General features: G+C 44.2%; 1 protein-coding gene across 2 annotated transcripts in view; it reads left to right on the top strand.

Moving 5' to 3' along the window:
* Nucleotides 1-17,912, top strand: part of dpp10 (dipeptidyl-peptidase 10 (non-functional)) — a 1,285,183-nt gene that overhangs the window by 1,092,320 nt on the left and 174,951 nt on the right. For both annotated transcript variants that reach the window (XM_085986567.1, XM_085986568.1), the window contains 2 exons: nt 535-655; nt 13,953-14,107. In XM_085986567.1, coding sequence (XP_085842693.1) covers nt 535-655; nt 13,953-14,107 — 276 coding nt within the window. The remainder of the gene's footprint in view (nt 1-534; nt 656-13,952; nt 14,108-17,912) is intronic.

Below are 17,912 nucleotides of genomic sequence, written 5' to 3'. Positions count from 1 at the left end.
TTGCAATGACTTTACTCGATGCAATTAATATTCTTCAAAGGTAGTATAACTATTATGAAATACAAGTAATGATGAAATATAAGAAATAATCCAATGAGTGGCATAGCAAGTCATCACTCATGATCCCAAAGAGAGAGGATGTCAGGTTTCCTGAAATCACAAGTTAAATTATTTTCCTACTTTCGACTGAGTCAGTAATTGTATTAACGTAACAGCCTTGTGCAGTATAATAATCAAATAAATATTCGGTTTAATAATTATAAATGGTGACAGTCAAGACTCCAGGGAACCCAAGGTCAGACAACACATCACCATTACTGCTGGGTTAATTGGACCTCCTGGGCACTTTATAAACTGAAGTAGATCTTTCTTAAATGTTTTTAGAAAATGGGCACTACGAAGACACTTAACTTACTGGGTGGAGGTACAGCTCTGTCCTTCTGAGATCAGTAGTTACAATGTAGACTTTGCAATTTCAATGCATTCAATATGTATACATTCAATATGTATATGTTCCCTTGTTTTAAATCCTAGGTATATATTTTTGAAAATAACATCTACTACCAGACTGAAGTAAAGAGTAGTGCTCTGCGCCTTACCTCATCGGGGAAGGAAGGGTTAATCTACAATGGCATTGCAGACTGGTTATATGAAGGTAGGAGGCATCGAGTTTATTGCAAAACAACTGCCTGAAGTAAAACTCAAAGCAAATAAAATCATGGTATCCTATTTGCCATCCCATGTAGTGGAAACAATACTTTTACTTTCTGCATGAGTGTCAGCAGCTGGCATTCTGAAAATATCATTATCAAATTAAACACAGATTTATTTGAAATAATATTGACTTTAATACAACATGCCCATAAGTGACAAAAACAAGAAGTGACAATAAAAAGTTTTCTTTACTTCAGAACTACTTTTATATCACTATAAAATAAGCAAGCAATATTTTGCAGTGACTGTATTCTTTTGCAGTTTTGTGGAGATTTTGATGACCCTGTTCATTTAAAATATTGTGCTTTCAGAACCTAAAGATTTTGCGGAATCTCCAAGTAACCAAAGCAATATTAATTCTATTCATTCAGATCTGTTGAAACTAGACATTGCTCAGTCTCTTGTTTTACCTCACAACCACTGTCCAGGAATGACACTTAAATTCAGTGCATTTCTTCTCAGGATGGTTTGACTCTGAAATCAACAGACTGTTAAGTGAAGATTTTGTAATTTCAATAATGGATATACTCTAGACATAATGAAAATCTTCTATTTTAAAGGCCTACTTTACTTGGGGAGAGATTCACATTCATGTTGTTGAAACAATCACATTACTGACTATGTTTTTCCAGCAGCCGTTATTTGCAATATTTATCAATCACAGCCACAAACTTAGCTTTCTTTCAGTTCATTCAGCGACCATTACAGCTGTTCATATCTCATGGACGGGAAATTTGTTCTTGTGCAGTTTTCCTTTCACCCAGTTAATGCCATGGTGAGGGCCGAACCGATAGGGCAGTCATTGCTCCATCATTCCTAAAGGATGTGCATGGCGAACAAGGCCTTTACTTACATTGGCTATCCTTGTGAGGTCATTAGGCCTCTTCCTGCAGTATGTAGCACTACATGGGGTGGTGAAAGTTGTACTGACTGCCTCAGTCACGTATCTCCGTAATGTCTGCACCACCACTATCCAGAAGCCGTTCCCTTCTTGTCCTTATTTCATTGTTCTTGGTATGAAGGCAAGACTAGAAAATCAGCGTTTGTTGCACATTCCTAGTTGCTCTGAGGGCATTAGCATCACACAGTGTAAGACTGGAATTACATGTAGACCAAGTATGGGTGGCAGGTTCCCTGACATTAATGAACCAGTTAGGTTTTTACAACAATTCAAGAACATTATTTTTTTCTGGAGCCAGCCCACAAATTATCTGGTTTTATGGAATTCAATTTCTCAACCTGCTATGGGGGATTTGAATTTGTGACCTGTGGATTGCAGGTCCAATACTATAATCATTAGGCTACCTTATCCTATGTATGAAGTATATGCCATGCCACAGAGAAATCCATTTACCTTTATGCTGCTGGGTTACATACAATACAGGAGGCCACCATATACTCCTGAGGCCGATTCCATGGTCCTACATCCTGCATTGTGGGAAATTGTAAGTACACAGCCCTTGATGTTCCACTCATTGAACCGAAAATCATGGGCATTGCACCTACGATGTGCTCCCTGAGAGTCTGACTCCCTGTTGTTCTCATTAGATCAGAGAAGGAGAGTTGATAGAGGTGTTTAAAATCATGAAGGCTTTAGATAGAGTAAATAAAGAGAAACTGTTTCCAATGGCTGAAGGGTTGATAACCAGAGAGAATAGATTTAAGGTGATTGGCAAAAAAAAGAGGCAATATGAAGAAAAACTTTTCTAGGCAACAAGTAGTTAGGATTTGGAATGCACTGCCTGATAGGGTGGTGGATACAGATTCAATAGTAGCCGCCAAAAGGGAATTGGATAAATACTTGAAGGAGAAAAAATTGCAGCGTGATGGGGACAGAGCGGGGGAGTGGGACTAACTGGATTGCTTTTTGAAAGAGCCGGTGCTGACCCGATGGACCGAATGGCCTCCTGTGCTATAATATTCTGTGATTCTGTGATACTGCAGAAAGTAGATGATAGTCTGCAAAAGCACAGCTTCCTTTGAATTACCATATTATTCACGTAAATTAGCACAGGATGTTTGATAAAAATTTTAATTATATGTTGTGTTCAATGTCCATCTCCTCTTGCATCAAATTCAATCTGTTTTTCTCTTAATGGTGCCTAACAATTTGCATCTTGGCAAGTTGCAAAATGATTACATTTCTTCATACAGTAAATTACAGTTGTAGTTCAGCATGAATGCAGGAATCAGTAATTTAAAATGCATTAGCAAAGTGCAGCAGACTGTGTTACAGAACACACGAATCACTAAGCTATAGTTAAGTTAGATAACGCTTAGCTGAACAAAAAAAACCTAATAGTTAGGTTAGGACTCGGAAAATAAACTTTGGAGTTCAATTTCCGCAGGCGGTTCTCCCGATCATCTGCCATAATCAGAGAAATGGCATGAACCTCCATTTACCCCATTTCTCGAGGGTTCTCCACCAAAGTTATGGTGGACAATCGAGCGAGCATCCACAGAAATTCAACTCCTTTGTGTTTTGCTGCAGTGCATATTTTGCCTGAGGATACCATAGATTCCTAAAATGTACTGGTAAAATAAGTTAAGCTTTATACTGCCAAGAGATCCAAGTGAATGACTGCATTCCTTGGCCACTGAGCTTCTGAAACAAACACTAAGCCCCAAATAGGACCACGCTCCTTCGAAGCAGCTTCTGCAACAAGATCTCCAGCTTTGCACCATGAAAGGAAGAATGGTTCCCCACAAGTCTCTGCATTGTCTATATGTGTAATTAGATCACTGGAATACCTTGTATTAGCTTTTAAGTAGAAAATAAACACTTAAGTTGTAAGTTTGCGAAAATGGTAAAAACATGGATGAGATAGCTCCTGGTGCAGACTCATGTGCCCAGCAGCTCTGTGGACAAGCCATGTCGAGTCCCTCCCTCCTAATTGAATAGGCTACTGGGATATGAAAAGCTTCCTAGATAGCTTAGCCTGCAGCACATTTGCCTAAAAAATGTAAAATCCAGCAAGGTAGTAGATTTTAAAGGGCTGCAGCACCATTAAAGGAAAAGTTAAGAAGATGGCAGAAAATAGTTGGAGGTCCTGCTGCAGGGGGTGCATCAAATGAGGATAGCCCTTGGCTATCCATGGTTTTTATTTTTATTAGGCGTTTTGATGTGAAATCTTGCCAACGGGTTTCTGAAAATTGAAATAAACTGTGGGAGCGATTTTGTTCTTGTTGGGCAAAGGGAGTTCGAGGAACTTCTTGGAAGCTTGTTGGCAGCTATTTAAAGCTATACTACATCTTTTATCTGTGACTTTTTGTGTAGCTGAAGCTTATAGTGAGCTTTTTAGCCTCCAGTTATGGTATGCCTAGAGGAATGCCTGTTTAAGTTCTGGAGGCAAAGGAGGAAGATCAAAGAAGGAATGGCAGACAGGTGAGATTACACTCAAATGCTCCATTTATGCCGCTACTTGTGTGTCAAATTGCTGAACTTTTTGAGTAACTGGGTTCATTCAGGCAAATTTGGGAGCTCTCTATCAGATCAGCCACCCTTCAGTTTACAATTGCCAGCAACAAACAACAGCCTTCCATTTCTGCCATGTGTCAGGCTTTCCACAAGTGTGGGACCTAATTGACTACATTCATTGGTCATATATGTCCCTATTCCCAATGCAACTTCATTCATGAACAAAAAGAGCTATCATTCTATGAATGTCCAGATGATTTTACTGCAATTATATAGGGCCCTGGTGAGACCACACCTGGAGTATTGTGTACAGTTTTGGTCTCCTTACCTAAGGAAGGATATACTTGCCATAGAGGGAGTGCAACAAAGGTTCACCAGACAGATTCCTGGGATGGGGGGATTGTCCTATGAGGAGAGATTGAGTAGACTAGGCCTATATTCTCTAGAGTTTATAAGAATGAGAGGTGATCTCATTGAAACATACAACATTCTTACAGGGCTTGACAGGGTAGATGCAAGGAGGATGTTTGCCCTGGCTTGGGAGTCTAGAACCAGGGGTCACAGTCTCAGAATAAGGGGTTGGCCATTTAGGACTGAGATGAGGAGAAATTTCTTCACTCAGAGGGCGGTGAATCTTTGGAATTCTCTACCCCAGAAGGCTGTGGAGGCTCAGTCGTTGAGTATATTCAAGACAGAGATCGATAGATTTTTGGATATTAAGGGAATCAAGGGATGTGGGGATAGTGCAGGAAAGTGGAGTTGAGGTCGAAGATCAGCTACTTCTGCTCCTATTACTTATGTTCTTATAGAGTCATGCATGTAAATGCTCATTTCAATACCAGCAACCATGCTTTCTTCGTCTGTACCAGTCAATGGTACCAGTGTTATTTGTAGGGCCAAGAGAATGCCAGAAATTACTTTTGGGGGACTAAGAATATATCTTGATGCCACTGCATCACCCATAGACAATATCTGAGGAGAGGTACAATGCAATCTATGCTTCCACCAGGATCACATTAGAACAGACCTATGGCCTCCTGGGACAGGTTTGAGGAGTGGTACTGTATAGTCTGGCCAAGGCTTCTAAGATTATTGTTGTCTGCTGTATGCTGCACAATTTTTCCCTGCAAAGAGGCTCAAGACTCAAACCGTTAAGGAAAGAAATGCAACCATAAACAAAAGAAGGTGAGGCCAACAAGGAAACAGAGAAATTGACAGAACAACAAATCGTTCAATCTACCAGAGTCTCAGACTTGGTCTAATGTCAAACCTTTAATTAAATGCCTGTACTATCAATGCACAACAGTAATCTCCAAATGTGTCCTTATTAAATAAAACATCATCTCCATTGGGGCCACTTGTATATCAATACCAATAAAAACTGCATAATTTCTCCCCAACAATTTGAATCTTCCTCATACCAAAGAAAATGTTGGACACATTCCAGTGTCAGCCAAGCCAACCTTTATTTTCGTTTACAGTATACAGTGCAGGCGCGTTTGATAGGTTTTGCAACGGTACTTCCATTTAGTGAAAGTATATAGTCTGAGTCTTCTACTTCCAAATCATGTGCTAGTAGTTCCCTCCGTACCCCACCCCACACTCCCCAGTGGCAGGAGGAAGTGGGTGGCTTCTGGATGTTAGCGTTTACCTTTAGGGATGGAGAAGGCCCAGTGCCTCCTTGTGCTGGATCAGACGATGTTGCTGCAATTGCAGACATCACAGCAAGTGAGATAATGGATGGCTGGATCTGTATGTTTAGGGACTACATTGTAGTCATTTAAATAGGGTGGCAAGAATATTTAGGTGTAGTGTTACCCTGAGAGATAGCTCAAGCATCCTTCCAAGTTCCTGTTATTCTCCTGTTGCGGGACATTATCTCACACAGCTACTTATCTGTGTGAGCAGAGACCATTGCTCAGTAATGAGGTTTTGAAGTCTTGGGCTTGTATAACCGTCGTCTCAAGCTGCTTCCCAACATGGTGAATGCAGACAAGACTGATAGCTGTAGATTGGAGCCCACATTTATATTGCTCCAATCGTAGCATTTGTCACAGTAGCTGTGCTTGTGCTAACAGCCTCACACAATGGGTGGTCTGCTGCAGCTCGTGTGATGGAAAAAATTCTGTAAATGTATTGAAAACCAATGAACATCTGAAAGAGAAAGATAGATAACTGCTTTATGTTGGACTGCTCATGTTAGGGTCCAACTTGAAAGGCCATCTATCTTTCTCTTTGAGTTACTGACTGACCTGCAGTATATTTTGAATGAGCTTCCTTTGTTGGAAAATCATACTTGGTTATAAGAGTCAATGGAAAAGAAAGTCCAACTGGCAACTCACTTTGCTCTATTGCCAAAGTCAAATTTCCACAGGTCTATCTCAATCATGGAAGAATCATAGTGAAATAAACATTTTCTTTAGATCAAAAGAACCATCTGATAATTAAATTAACAAACCAATCTGGTCTAAAGTTCAGTAAGTAAACAATACAGACTTTGTTACACCATTATTCAAATTAATAGGTTAGATAATAGTGTTTATACAATTATATGGGTGTACAAGTGATAAGAACATATAAGAACATAAGAAATAGGAGCAGGAGTAGGCCATTCGGCCCTTCGAGCCTGCTCCGCCATTCAATGAGATCATGGCTGATCTTCTGCCTCAACTCCATTCACCGGCCCTATCGCCATATCCCTTGATGCCCTTACTAGTCAGAAATCTATCGACTTCTGTTTTGAATATAACCAATGACTGAGCCTTCACAGCCCTCTCGGGTAGAGAATTCCAAAGATTCACCACCCTCTGTGTGAAGAAATTTCTTCTCATCTCAGTCCTGAATGGCCTACCCTTTATCTTGAGGCTGTGGCCCCTGGTTCTAGACTCCCCAGCCAAGGGAAACATTTTCCCAGCATCCATCCTATCAAGCCCTGTAATAATTTTGTAGGCTTCAATGAGATCCCCTCTCATTCTTCTGAATTCAAGAGAATACAGGCCTAATTTACTCAATGTCTTCTCATACGACAGTCCCGCCATCCCAGGAATCAATCTCGTGAACCTTCGTTGCACTCTCTCTCTATGGCAAGTATATCCTTCCTTAGGAAAGGAGACCAAAATTGTACACAGTACTCCAGGTGTGGTCTCACCAAGGCCCGATATAATTGGAGTAAGACTCCTGTACTCAAATCCTCTTGTAATGAAGGCCAGCATACCATTTGCCTTCCTAATGGCTTGCTGCACCTGCACATTCACTTTCATTGACTCATGTACAAGGACATCCAGGTCCCTTTGAGCATCTGCATTCCCCAGTCTTTCACCATTTAGGATATACTCTGCCTTTCTGTTTTTTCTACCAAAGTGGATAACTTCACATTTATCCACATTATATTCCATCTGCCATGTTCCTGCCCATTCACTGAGCCTGTCGAGATCCCCTTGAAGCCTCTTCACATCCTCTTCACAACTGACACTGTCATCTAGCTTTGTATCATCAGCAAATTTGGAAATGTTACATTTAGTCCCCTCATCCAAATCATTGATATAGATTGTGAATAGCTGGGGCCCAAGCACCAATCCTTGCGGTACCCCACTAGTCACAGCCTGCCAACCTGAAAAGACCTGTTTATCCTTACTCTTTATTTCCTGTCTGTTAACTAATTCTCAATCCATGCTAGTATATTACCCCCAATTCCATGTGCCCTAATTTTGTCCCTCATACCCTTGTAGTTTCCTCTGTTTAGATTGAAGATCTTAGTTTCAGATTGGACTACATCACTCTCAAACTTAATGTAAAATTCAATCATATTATGGTCACTTGTCCCTAAAGGCCCCTTTACCACAAGATTATTGATTAGCCCTTTCTCATTACACAGTACCAGATCCAGAATAGCCTGTTCCCTGGTTGGTTCCTCCACATACTAATCCAGGACACCATCTCGCATGCATTCCAAGAATGCGTCCTCCACACCATTAGTGGTCATTTGATTTGCCCAGTCAATATTTAGATTAAAGTCTCCCATGATTACCGTATTGCCCTTTTTACATGCACTTCTAATCTCTTGATTGATACTGTGCCCTACATTACCATTACTGTTAGGTGGCCTATACACAATTCCCACCAATGTTTTCCACCCTTTGCTGTTTCTTAGCAAGGTGCAGTTGCACAGTTTATTAGTATTAAACATTTAATTGTATTAAAAAAGGTTTTGCATAAAGATAAATACTCCGTGAGGATTGTAGGAATATAACACTTGTGAGAACAACATTCATTCAGCAGGTGATCCTCACTCACAAATAAAATCTATATTCCAGTTTTCCATTAAATATCCTCCATTTTCTCATTGGGAGAATCTAAGTGACATATAGCCAGCCTATTTAAATTATATATGAATGCAGATTGATCATGATTTCTTCTGAACAGAACAAAACTTCAGCCTCATTTTGATTGTCAAGAGTACAGAAGGTTTGCTCATTTTTTCTCTCATTTACTACAATGGACCACGATTGTGGTGCCATAGCCTTTCTTGGAATCCAGACGATGCTTTTCCATTATTCATGATCTTCAAACCTTCCATTTTGTGGCATGGCTGTTTTTTATGGGTTAGTGAAGTACAAAACTCATACTGAGTCTCAGAAACCATTCATTCCATTTCTCTCTACATTTGCAATTGCTGCAATCCAATAAGACAATCTGCAGAAAGGGGTATTTAGAGAATATAGAATTACTTAATTAAATAGCTCTCAACGTCATTACAGGTTAGCCATGTGTTTCAGCAAAAATTCAATTTTTCTGAAGCAAAATGATTTGGGATTTAATGGATCACGGGTAAAGAGCTAGGGCTAGATTTTCAGTTGCTTGCGCCAGCAGTTAGCGCCTTAAGAGAAGTGATTTTCGGGCGCTATGCGTGTAGCGCCTGGGCGCAGCGCAGTTTGCGCCCCGCCCCAAATTAAGTTGCCCGTTAGCGCCGGCGCAAAGTTTAGCGGCCGCCCGGATGCGCGCGCAGAAAATGACGTCACATCCTCGTGCAACGCCCTTTGGCCGCCCCGAATCCAAACTTCAGTCGGACCGCCCCATTGTGCGCCTGGCGTCCAGAGCGTTTGTAAAATGGAACGCAACACACCCTGGGGAGCGCAAATTAAAGGGCACTCGTACAAAAGGCACTCTGCATGTGTTGTGTGGAAGTAAGCTGTGTGTTGTTCTGAACGGACTAATTATGTTTCCGGGCACCAATCATTCTCCTCCTCCTCCTCCTCCTCCTCCTCCTCCTCCTCCTCCTCCTCCTCCTCCTCCTCCTCCTCCTCCTCCTCCTCCTCCTCCTCCTCCTCCTCCTCCTCCTCCTCCTCCTCCTCCTCCTCCTCCTCCTCCTCCTCCTCCTCCTCCTCCTCCTCCTCCTCCTCCTCCTCCTCCTCCTCCTCCTCCTCCTCCTCCTCCTCCTCCTCCTCCTCCTCCTCCTCCTCCTCCTCCTCCTCCTCCTCCTCCTCCTCCTCCTCCTCCTCCTCCTCCTCCTCCTCCTCCTCCTCCTCCTCCTCCTCCTCCTCCTCCTCCTCCTCCTCCTCCTCCTCCTCCTCCTCCTCCTCCTCCTCCTCCTCCTCCTCCTCCTCCTCCTCCTCCTCCTCCTCCTCCTCCTCCTCCTCCTCCTCCTCCTCCTCCTCCTCCTCCTCCTCCTCCTCCTCCTCCTCCTCCTCCTCCTCCTCCTCCTCCTCCTCCTCCTCCTCCTCCTCCTCCTCCTCCTCCTCCTCCTCCTCCTCCTCCTCCTCCTCCTCCTCCTCCTCCTCCTCCTCCTCCTCCTCCTCCTCCTCCTCCTCCTCCTCCTCCTCCTCCTCCTCCTCCTCCTCCTCCTCCTCCTCCTCTCCTCCTCCTCCTCCTCCTCCTCCTCCTCCTCCTCCTCCTCCTCCTCCTCCTCCTCCTCCTCCTCCTCCTCCTCCTCCTCCTCCTCCTCCTCCTCCTCCTCCTCCTCCTCCTCCTCCTCCTCCTCCTCCTCCTCCTCCTCCTCCTCCTCCTCCTCCTCCTCCTCCTCCTCCTCCTCCTCCTCCTCCTCCTCCTCCTCCTCCTCCTCCTCCTCCTCCTCCTCCTCCTCCTCCTCCTCCTCCTCCTCCTCCTCCTCCTCCTCCTCCTCCTCCTCCTCCTCCTCCTCCTCCTCCTCCTCCTCCTCCTCCTCCTCCTCCTCCTCCTCCTCCTCCTCCTCCTCCTCCTCCTCCTCCTCCTCCTCCTCCTCCTCCTCCTCCTCCTCCTCCTCCTCCTCCTCCTCCTCCTCCTCCTCCTCCTCCTCCTCCTCCTCCTCCTCCTCCTCCTCCTCCTCCTCCTCCTCCTCCTCCTCCTCCTCCTCCTCCTCCTCCTCCTCCTCCTCCTCCTCCTCCTCCTCCTCCTCCTCCTCCTCCTCCTCCTCCTCCTCCTCCTCCTCCTCCTCCTCCTCCTCCTCCTCCTCCTCCTCCTCCTCCTCCTCCTCCTCCTCCTCCTCCTCCTCCTCCTCCTCCTCCTCCTCCTCCTCCTCCTCCTCCTCCTCCTCCTCCTCCTCCTCCTCCTCCTCCTCCTCCTCCTCCTCCTCCTCCTCCTCCTCCTCCTCCTCCTCCTCCTCCTCCTCCTCCTCCTCCTCCTCCTCCTCCTCCTCCTCCTCCTCCTCCTCCTCCTCCTCCTCCTCCTCCTCCTCCTCCTCCTCCTCCTCCTCCTCCTCCTCCTCCTCCTCCTCCTCCTCCTCCTCCTCCTCCTCCTCCTCCTCCTCCTCCTCCTCCTCCTCCTCCTCCTCCTCCTCCTCCTCCTCCTCCTCCTCCTCCTCCTCCTCCTCCTCCTCCTCCTCCTCCTCCTCCTCCTCCTCCTCCTCCTCCTCCTCCTCCTCCTCCTCCTCCTCCTCCTCCTCCTCCTCCTCCTCCTCCTCCTCCTCCTCCTCCTCCTCCTCCTCCTCCTCCTCCTCCTCCTCCTCCTCCTCCTCCTCCTCTTCCTCTTCCTCTTCCTCTTCCTCTTCCTCTTCCTCTTCCTCTTCCTCTTCCTCTTCCTCTTCCTCCTCCTCCTCCCCAGACTTTGCATTTGAAAAAAATACATGCACCCTTCCCCTTTAAGAGCTCACTGGCACCAGAGTGTCTGCCGTGCGCTGCGCCCGAGCTCGGGTGTTGCGCTCTCCACCGCCGGCTTAACGCCTAAAGATACTAGTGGAACGCCTCTTTTAGCGCTCCACCAACCTCTTAGGGCGAAGCCACTGAATTTCCGGCAACGGGGCGCTACTTTGGGGCGGGCGCTAAGCTTAGCGCCCCAAAACTGTCTATACTGAAAATCTAGCCCCTAAGGTTTTAACTAGTAACTCCCCATTGTTGTTTTGCGTATGTAATGGATTCTGGATAGAATTTATAGCAGTGATGTACAAACCTTCACCATATGTAGGCTGACCGCCTAATGATCACAGTTCACAATATTTGTCAGATCACTGAATTTTATTTCAACTCTGGCCAATTTTACTCCACAGTATGAATATCACTTTCTGTACCCACATAGTTAGCTATTTGTGGTCTATAATATACTTTCCTATATTCTGCTAGAAAATAAAATGGTATTCATATAGTATTAATCATCCAGTACCCAATACGTCCAGCTCCTACATCACTGTCCTCTTTATTACCCTATCACCTACATCACATCACAGCATAATATTTAAAGTTGTAGTAATATGGCAGCGACCAGTCTCAGACTGGTATCTGTGGCAGACCGGTGACAAGCTGCCAGCTGTGGATCATGTGGGACGCACTGAGTTGAATCACAAAAGACCTCTGTGCATGGTTCCTTGGGTGCATATGCAGAGTTTTGGTCCCCGATCAGCTCATTTTGAATGCTAGGAAAGCTCTAGTACAAGCAACCATCCTTTCCTAACATTAAAAGCATTGGGCCGTAATTTGCGGCCCCTACGGGTGCGTACAAGGTGCGCACGTGCCCGTAAGGGCCGCGCAAGTTCCGGGTTTAGGCATGCACGAAAACCCGGAACTTGCGATCTTGCATTCCCCGGGAAAAAGACATCCACAGGCGGAGAGTTCTATCCAGCGAATGCCCGTGAAATTCTTACGCCCAGTAAAAGCAGCCCATAAGGTCTGCTTTTACCAGCGTAAGAGTTTTTAAAAAATAAAAATAAAATGTTATCAATCATTTATACATTAAAAAACCATGAAAAAAGGTACGTTTATTTTTAGCCCCTTTAAAACATTTAATTTTTTTTTAATGTTTGTTTTAAATATTTAATTAAATGGCATTTTAATTAATTTTAAATATGTGATTTTTAAAAAAATTTATTTGAAGTGTAGAGGTATTTTCTGGGGTATTCCCATTCATGCTTATGGGGTTTCAGTACATACAGAATCCCCATAAGCATGAATGGGGATTCCCCTTCTTTCATTAGTTGGGCCGACCCACGTGATCCAGGGGCGCTTGCGAACCACCTACACCCCTGAGATACGTGAGCCTCTACCTGCGGGTACCCGGAGAGGCCCAGGACCGCGAGTCTCCATACCTCCCGGACCACCAGGTACGCGGGCATTTTATTTGCGGATCGGAGGCATTTCTCCGCCGGAAGCCTCCGTCCACAAATTCAGGGCCATTAAAAAGTAAATTTATAATAGCTGTTCTGACGAAGGGTCTGCACCCAAAATATTAACTTTCCCTTCCTCTTTTGATGATGAAAAAATCTGATGTGTATTTGCAGAATTTTCTTTTGTTGTTTGATGTGTATTGATCCTCTGGGCTTGTACGTTACATTACCAAATATTGCTTAGTGCTTCGTTTTTCCATCAAGCACTTATTTAAAGTTGTTTATTGCCTGCATTAAATTTATTGCAGTTTATCGTTTATCATATAGGAAATGTCATCACATTAAAAAAATATTTTATTATAATGTAAAACATTAAAATAATTAAAATATAGAAACAGATGAAAAGGTTTGTTTTGGAGTATTATTTACATTGATTTTCTCAATTTTTAAAATAATTTTCATTACCTGAGCCAAATATTGTTCCCCGGCTTAGAAGATAGCTTGGCAACTGTCTACTCATCTACCCATGTTACTCCATAATGAACTGCTAGGACATGTGCAAACATGAGTTGCAGTGATTAACTATGAGGTGCTTATAGCTCAGAGGTTCTGAGTTCGTAATCCCGCCATGAAAAATTACAAAATTGAATTCAATAAATCTGGCTCTTTGTGGGCTGGTTTCAGAAAATGATTGCGAAAGCTGCTGTTTTTGGTTCACTAATGTCCTTTGGGAAAGGGAATCTGCCATCCCTATCTAGTCTGGCCTACATGTGACTTCAATCACACACAATATAGTTGACTCTTAATGCCCTCAGGGTAACTAGGGATGGGCAATAAATACTGACTGAATAAAAAAAAACTAAATTGGAAACTCATCAGGGAGAAATTGATTGGGTGCACCAGCGTCTTAGCACGCCATGATACCTTATGTTAATTCTGGAACACTAAAAATAAAACAGATTGTACTACAAAATAGTCGGGTAACTGGGTTCAATTGTACCTTATATCAAAATTATTCACTTGCATGAAGACTGTTTAATAATGCACAAGAGGCAAAACTGCAACAGAGATCAGTCTGACTGGTTACCATTCACTTAGATATTACATTAAGGGTTTTACCTTACATTCTGTTTCATTATTTTCCTCAAAAGCAATGTATAAAATATATTTGAGGATTCAATATTTCATTTTGTATTTAAACCTTCCAACGATTATAAGCCTCTGTTAGCTGCAAATTGCTTTGGAGCCTCTACACCCAATGGGTTAATTGCTTTTATTGATTGTCTTACTTTGATGAAAATGCCTTTGTTGCAGAGGAGCTGATACGTTCCCATGTTACTCACTGGTGGTCCCCAAATGGAGAACGACTGGCATTTCTGATGATCAATGATACTTTGGTACCTAATATGGCAATCCCCCGTTTTACTGGTAATCTGTACCCAAAAGGAAAGCAGTACCCATACCCTAAGGTAAGAAACAGAAACTCGAATCTTAAAAAAAGTTATTCAGCAATGCATAAATATGTAGTCAGAGTTGTTGCAGTATGTAGTGTAATCGATTCAGTCCAGTCAGATCTAATTACACTGAAGCATTCAGCACGACTAAGAAGAAAATGAAATTTTATTATTTGTGAATTCTGAGAAAAGCTAGAAAAAAAAATGGATGCCTTTTGTCACATTTTGAATTATTCTATAAATACTGCAGTTGTATTGAAGGAACAGAAGTAAACTGAGTATGTATTGAAAATGTACCTTGCCCTTTGAGCCTGTTTACACAGGATTTAAGCTATCTGTGTCTAGCAGAGGCAGCAAATATCTGTGGGTTTGACAAGCAGCGGGAGTGAGGTAGGTTAGGGAGTCTTCAAATATTCTAGCACCAAGCTACCTCCAAAAGAAAGTAAATATTCCCATCATGTCCTTGTGAAATATACTTTGTAGGGCACTCAGTCACTAATTGTAAATTACATGGGCTGCTTGACATGCTGTTATAGAGAACCTGTCTTGTACATTACTAGAATCAGTGCTGCGCTCCCTATCATACAGGCCATTGTATGAAAAGCGACAACCTGCTTATTTTGATACAGAAAGAAAACTAGACTGTGGCAGATGATCAATTTTCACTTACCTGTATATTTAAAGCATCCTATAGAGACTGCTTAAAGTTGTCTTAACCCATCAAGCCATATTACAGAAAGAAACAACCATGAGTCATCCTGTCAGAAATTAGAAACTTTTTTTAATGGACAGGTGCATAACATTCAAGTTGCGATAATTTTTGTGGTTAAAATGTGTTTCATTTCTAATATATAGTGACTAGAAAATCTGGAAGCTCCAATAGCAGTCTTAAAGAAGATGTGCAGAAGGAGCCTAGCTATGTGACCATTGGAATTTAGCATTTCCCTACATAATCTGGTTCCCTGTTGCCAGTGAAAATGTTGCCAGGAAGCACGTACTGAGCAGTCTGGAATCTGCTGGACATATCATGGTCTCCTTGTCCTGTGGTCATGTTTTCACTTGAAATAGTGCTGAAGATTAACATTTTGTATTCCACATAGGATCTTATATACAGCTATCAGGTCTCCTCTCGTTCACCTCCTTGCAAAACCGGAGAGTCACAGTTTTCAAACTTTTACTCAGAATTGTACTTGGAATAGTTGCTCCCCGTCAGCCCCTTTCCTGGAGCAGTCAGTGAATGGGAGTGAGCGCTCAGTGTCTCAGTGACCATCAGGCTGAATTCAGTGACATTAGTTCCCGTCGGTTCAAATCCACCAGCTGGTGTTTGAAGGGATTGGTTCTCTCCTGTCCAGGAGCGGATGCCCAATGTCCACACATTCAACCACTCTTCCATTTCTGTGATGCTGTGAATCAGCTTCATGGCCCTTCTCCTCACCACTTCCAGCACTTGGCTGTTTCCCTTGTTCCTCATGACCAGAACTGAACATAATGGGGGAGAAAATTCAACATTGTTGGGCCTGTTTTGCTAGTGTAAAATGGGTGCAACAATAATAAATTTAACAATGGATGGCCCTCGCCTGATTTGCGTCTGTACCCATTCCACTGCTAAATTTGGCAGGGTCACCTGAAATAAGAGCAGAACCCATTTCAATATTGAAATGAGGCTCCTGTGCCCATTTCCAGACCCATTCATGAAATTACCGAAAGTTCCAACTACTTCTTCTACTGCAGTTTTTAAGGACCACTGGGGGCTGCGGAAGAAGACTGCAGGTATTCTTTTTTAACTTACCTTAAGGTGGAGCCAAGAGGAGCAGGCATACTCCACATTCTGACTGTGACCACTGATGGCCCGCATTCAACAACCCTCCCCCCCACCGCCACCCCCCCCCCCCACCCCGATCACCCTAATATTCAAGGTGTGGTCTGACCAGAGTGCTTCAGCATGATAGCCTCAAGACTTATAGGGGGAGAAATTCGGTATCGCCCCATTTGGGGCTAAAATTATCGGCCGGGCGCAAAGTTTAGCGCTTGCCGCTAATTATCGCCTCTGACTAAAAACTTTGCTTCTATCACCCCTGGAGGTGATTGGAGCGCTAAATCAGACGCTACACACCTCTCTTAAGGCGCTAACGCCGAGGAGCGAGGCGCTACCTCAGAGCACTGGCGAAGCTCATGTGATGTCAGTCAGCAATGGAACACAGACACACTGGCGCCGGCCAGTTCTTAAAGGAGAGGGTCGATCTTGCTCTCCATCCACACCCTGCTCATTGCAGCCTTGAATCTCAGCCTGGAGAGATCTGTACATCTAATCTGCTGGAAAGAACAATGGAGAGGCCCAGGGAAAGAGCTCAGAGTGCAGCCCCCATAGTCTCTTCTAAATCGATGCAAGGAAGGTCAAATCAAAATGAACCTGCAAAGTGCTGCTCAGTACCCAAAACTCCTTCACACAGCATTGAATCTCTCCAGAAGTCTCTCTCTTAGAATGCGTGGTGCAAAAATGTCGCCGACAAAAAAAATGCAGGAAGAGGTCACCTTGAAATAGCGCTCCCCCAGTCCCTTCCCGACTGCAAAACGCTCCCCTCAACCTGTCGTTGCTAGCGGCAGGCGGTATGGCAGGGGGCACCACTCAATATCTGGTCCGGGGCACTACTGGGGTGCTGCACGCTCGACTGACGTCACAATCTGCGGGCGCAGGAGATCGTGGTGGTAGTGTTTAGCACTGCCGCAAAATGTCTGGTCAATTTCGCGAGCGGCGCAAACATCGCCGCGCCCGGGCGCTAGTTGCTTTGCGCCCCATTAGCGCTCTCTTAGGGCGCTAACGGGAGGCGCAAAGCAACCGAATTTTTCCCCCATAATCTATTGATTTGGCAGCTTCATTGTGCATTCCATAGTATAAACATCCACACATTCATTGGAGCAATGGTATTGCAGAAGCACAAAAATGTGGGTCTATAAATATGTTTTTGAATTAAGTGAGGCACTTTCAGGAGAGTAAATAGAGGAAGTTGGACCCTATATGGCTTGTGTATTGAGGAAATAGGCCTCCACACTACACTGATGAGTCAAGTGTGACTAACACCTCAAATCAATCAAATCAAATCAACTTTTATTGTCATTGTTATTGCACAAGTGCAGTACAACGAAATGTAGGTTTGCGGCTCCCGAGAGTGTACAATTTGCATTAGGACACTTAAACATTTCAACATACATTTGTACATATATATTAGCATAAATATGACCATAATAAAGTGCATCGGCAGATGTGCACGCTTTAGTGTTTATTTGTGGAGTTCAGTAGGATGACAGCCCTGGGAAAGAAGCTGTTCCTAAATCTGGTCGTACGGGTGCGAATGCATCTGTAGCGTCTTCCAGATGGTAGGAGGGCGAACAGACTGTGGCTGGGGTGGGTAGGGTCTTTGATGATGGACCGTGCCCTCCGTAGGCAGCGTTTCTGATATATATGTTCTATGGTCGGTAGCCGGGTGCCGGTAATGCGTTGGGCAGTTTTGACTACCCGCTGCAGGGCTTTCCGGTCATGGGAGCTACAGCTGCCATACCATACCGTGATACAGTTTGTCAGGATGCTTTCTATAGTGCAGCGGTAGAAGTTAGAGAGGATCGGGGGTGACAGATTACATCCCTTCAGCCTCCTCAAGAAATATAGGCGCTGCTGGGCCTTCTTCACCAGAGAGGAGGTGTTGAGGGACCAGGAGAGGTCTTCCGTGATGTGGACTCCGAGGAACTTAAAGCTGGCCACCCTTTCCACCTCCGCCCCATTGATGTGGATGGGGGTGTGACTTCCGCCTTTGGACTTCCTGAA

The sequence above is a fragment of the Somniosus microcephalus genome, chromosome 4 (genome assembly GCF_052327205.1).
Source record: "Somniosus microcephalus isolate GS21.2 chromosome 4, FLI_Smic_1.0, whole genome shotgun sequence".
Classification (NCBI taxonomy): domain Eukaryota; kingdom Metazoa; phylum Chordata; class Chondrichthyes; order Squaliformes; family Somniosidae; genus Somniosus; species Somniosus microcephalus.
This window is presented reverse-complemented; position numbering and strand designations above follow the sequence as displayed.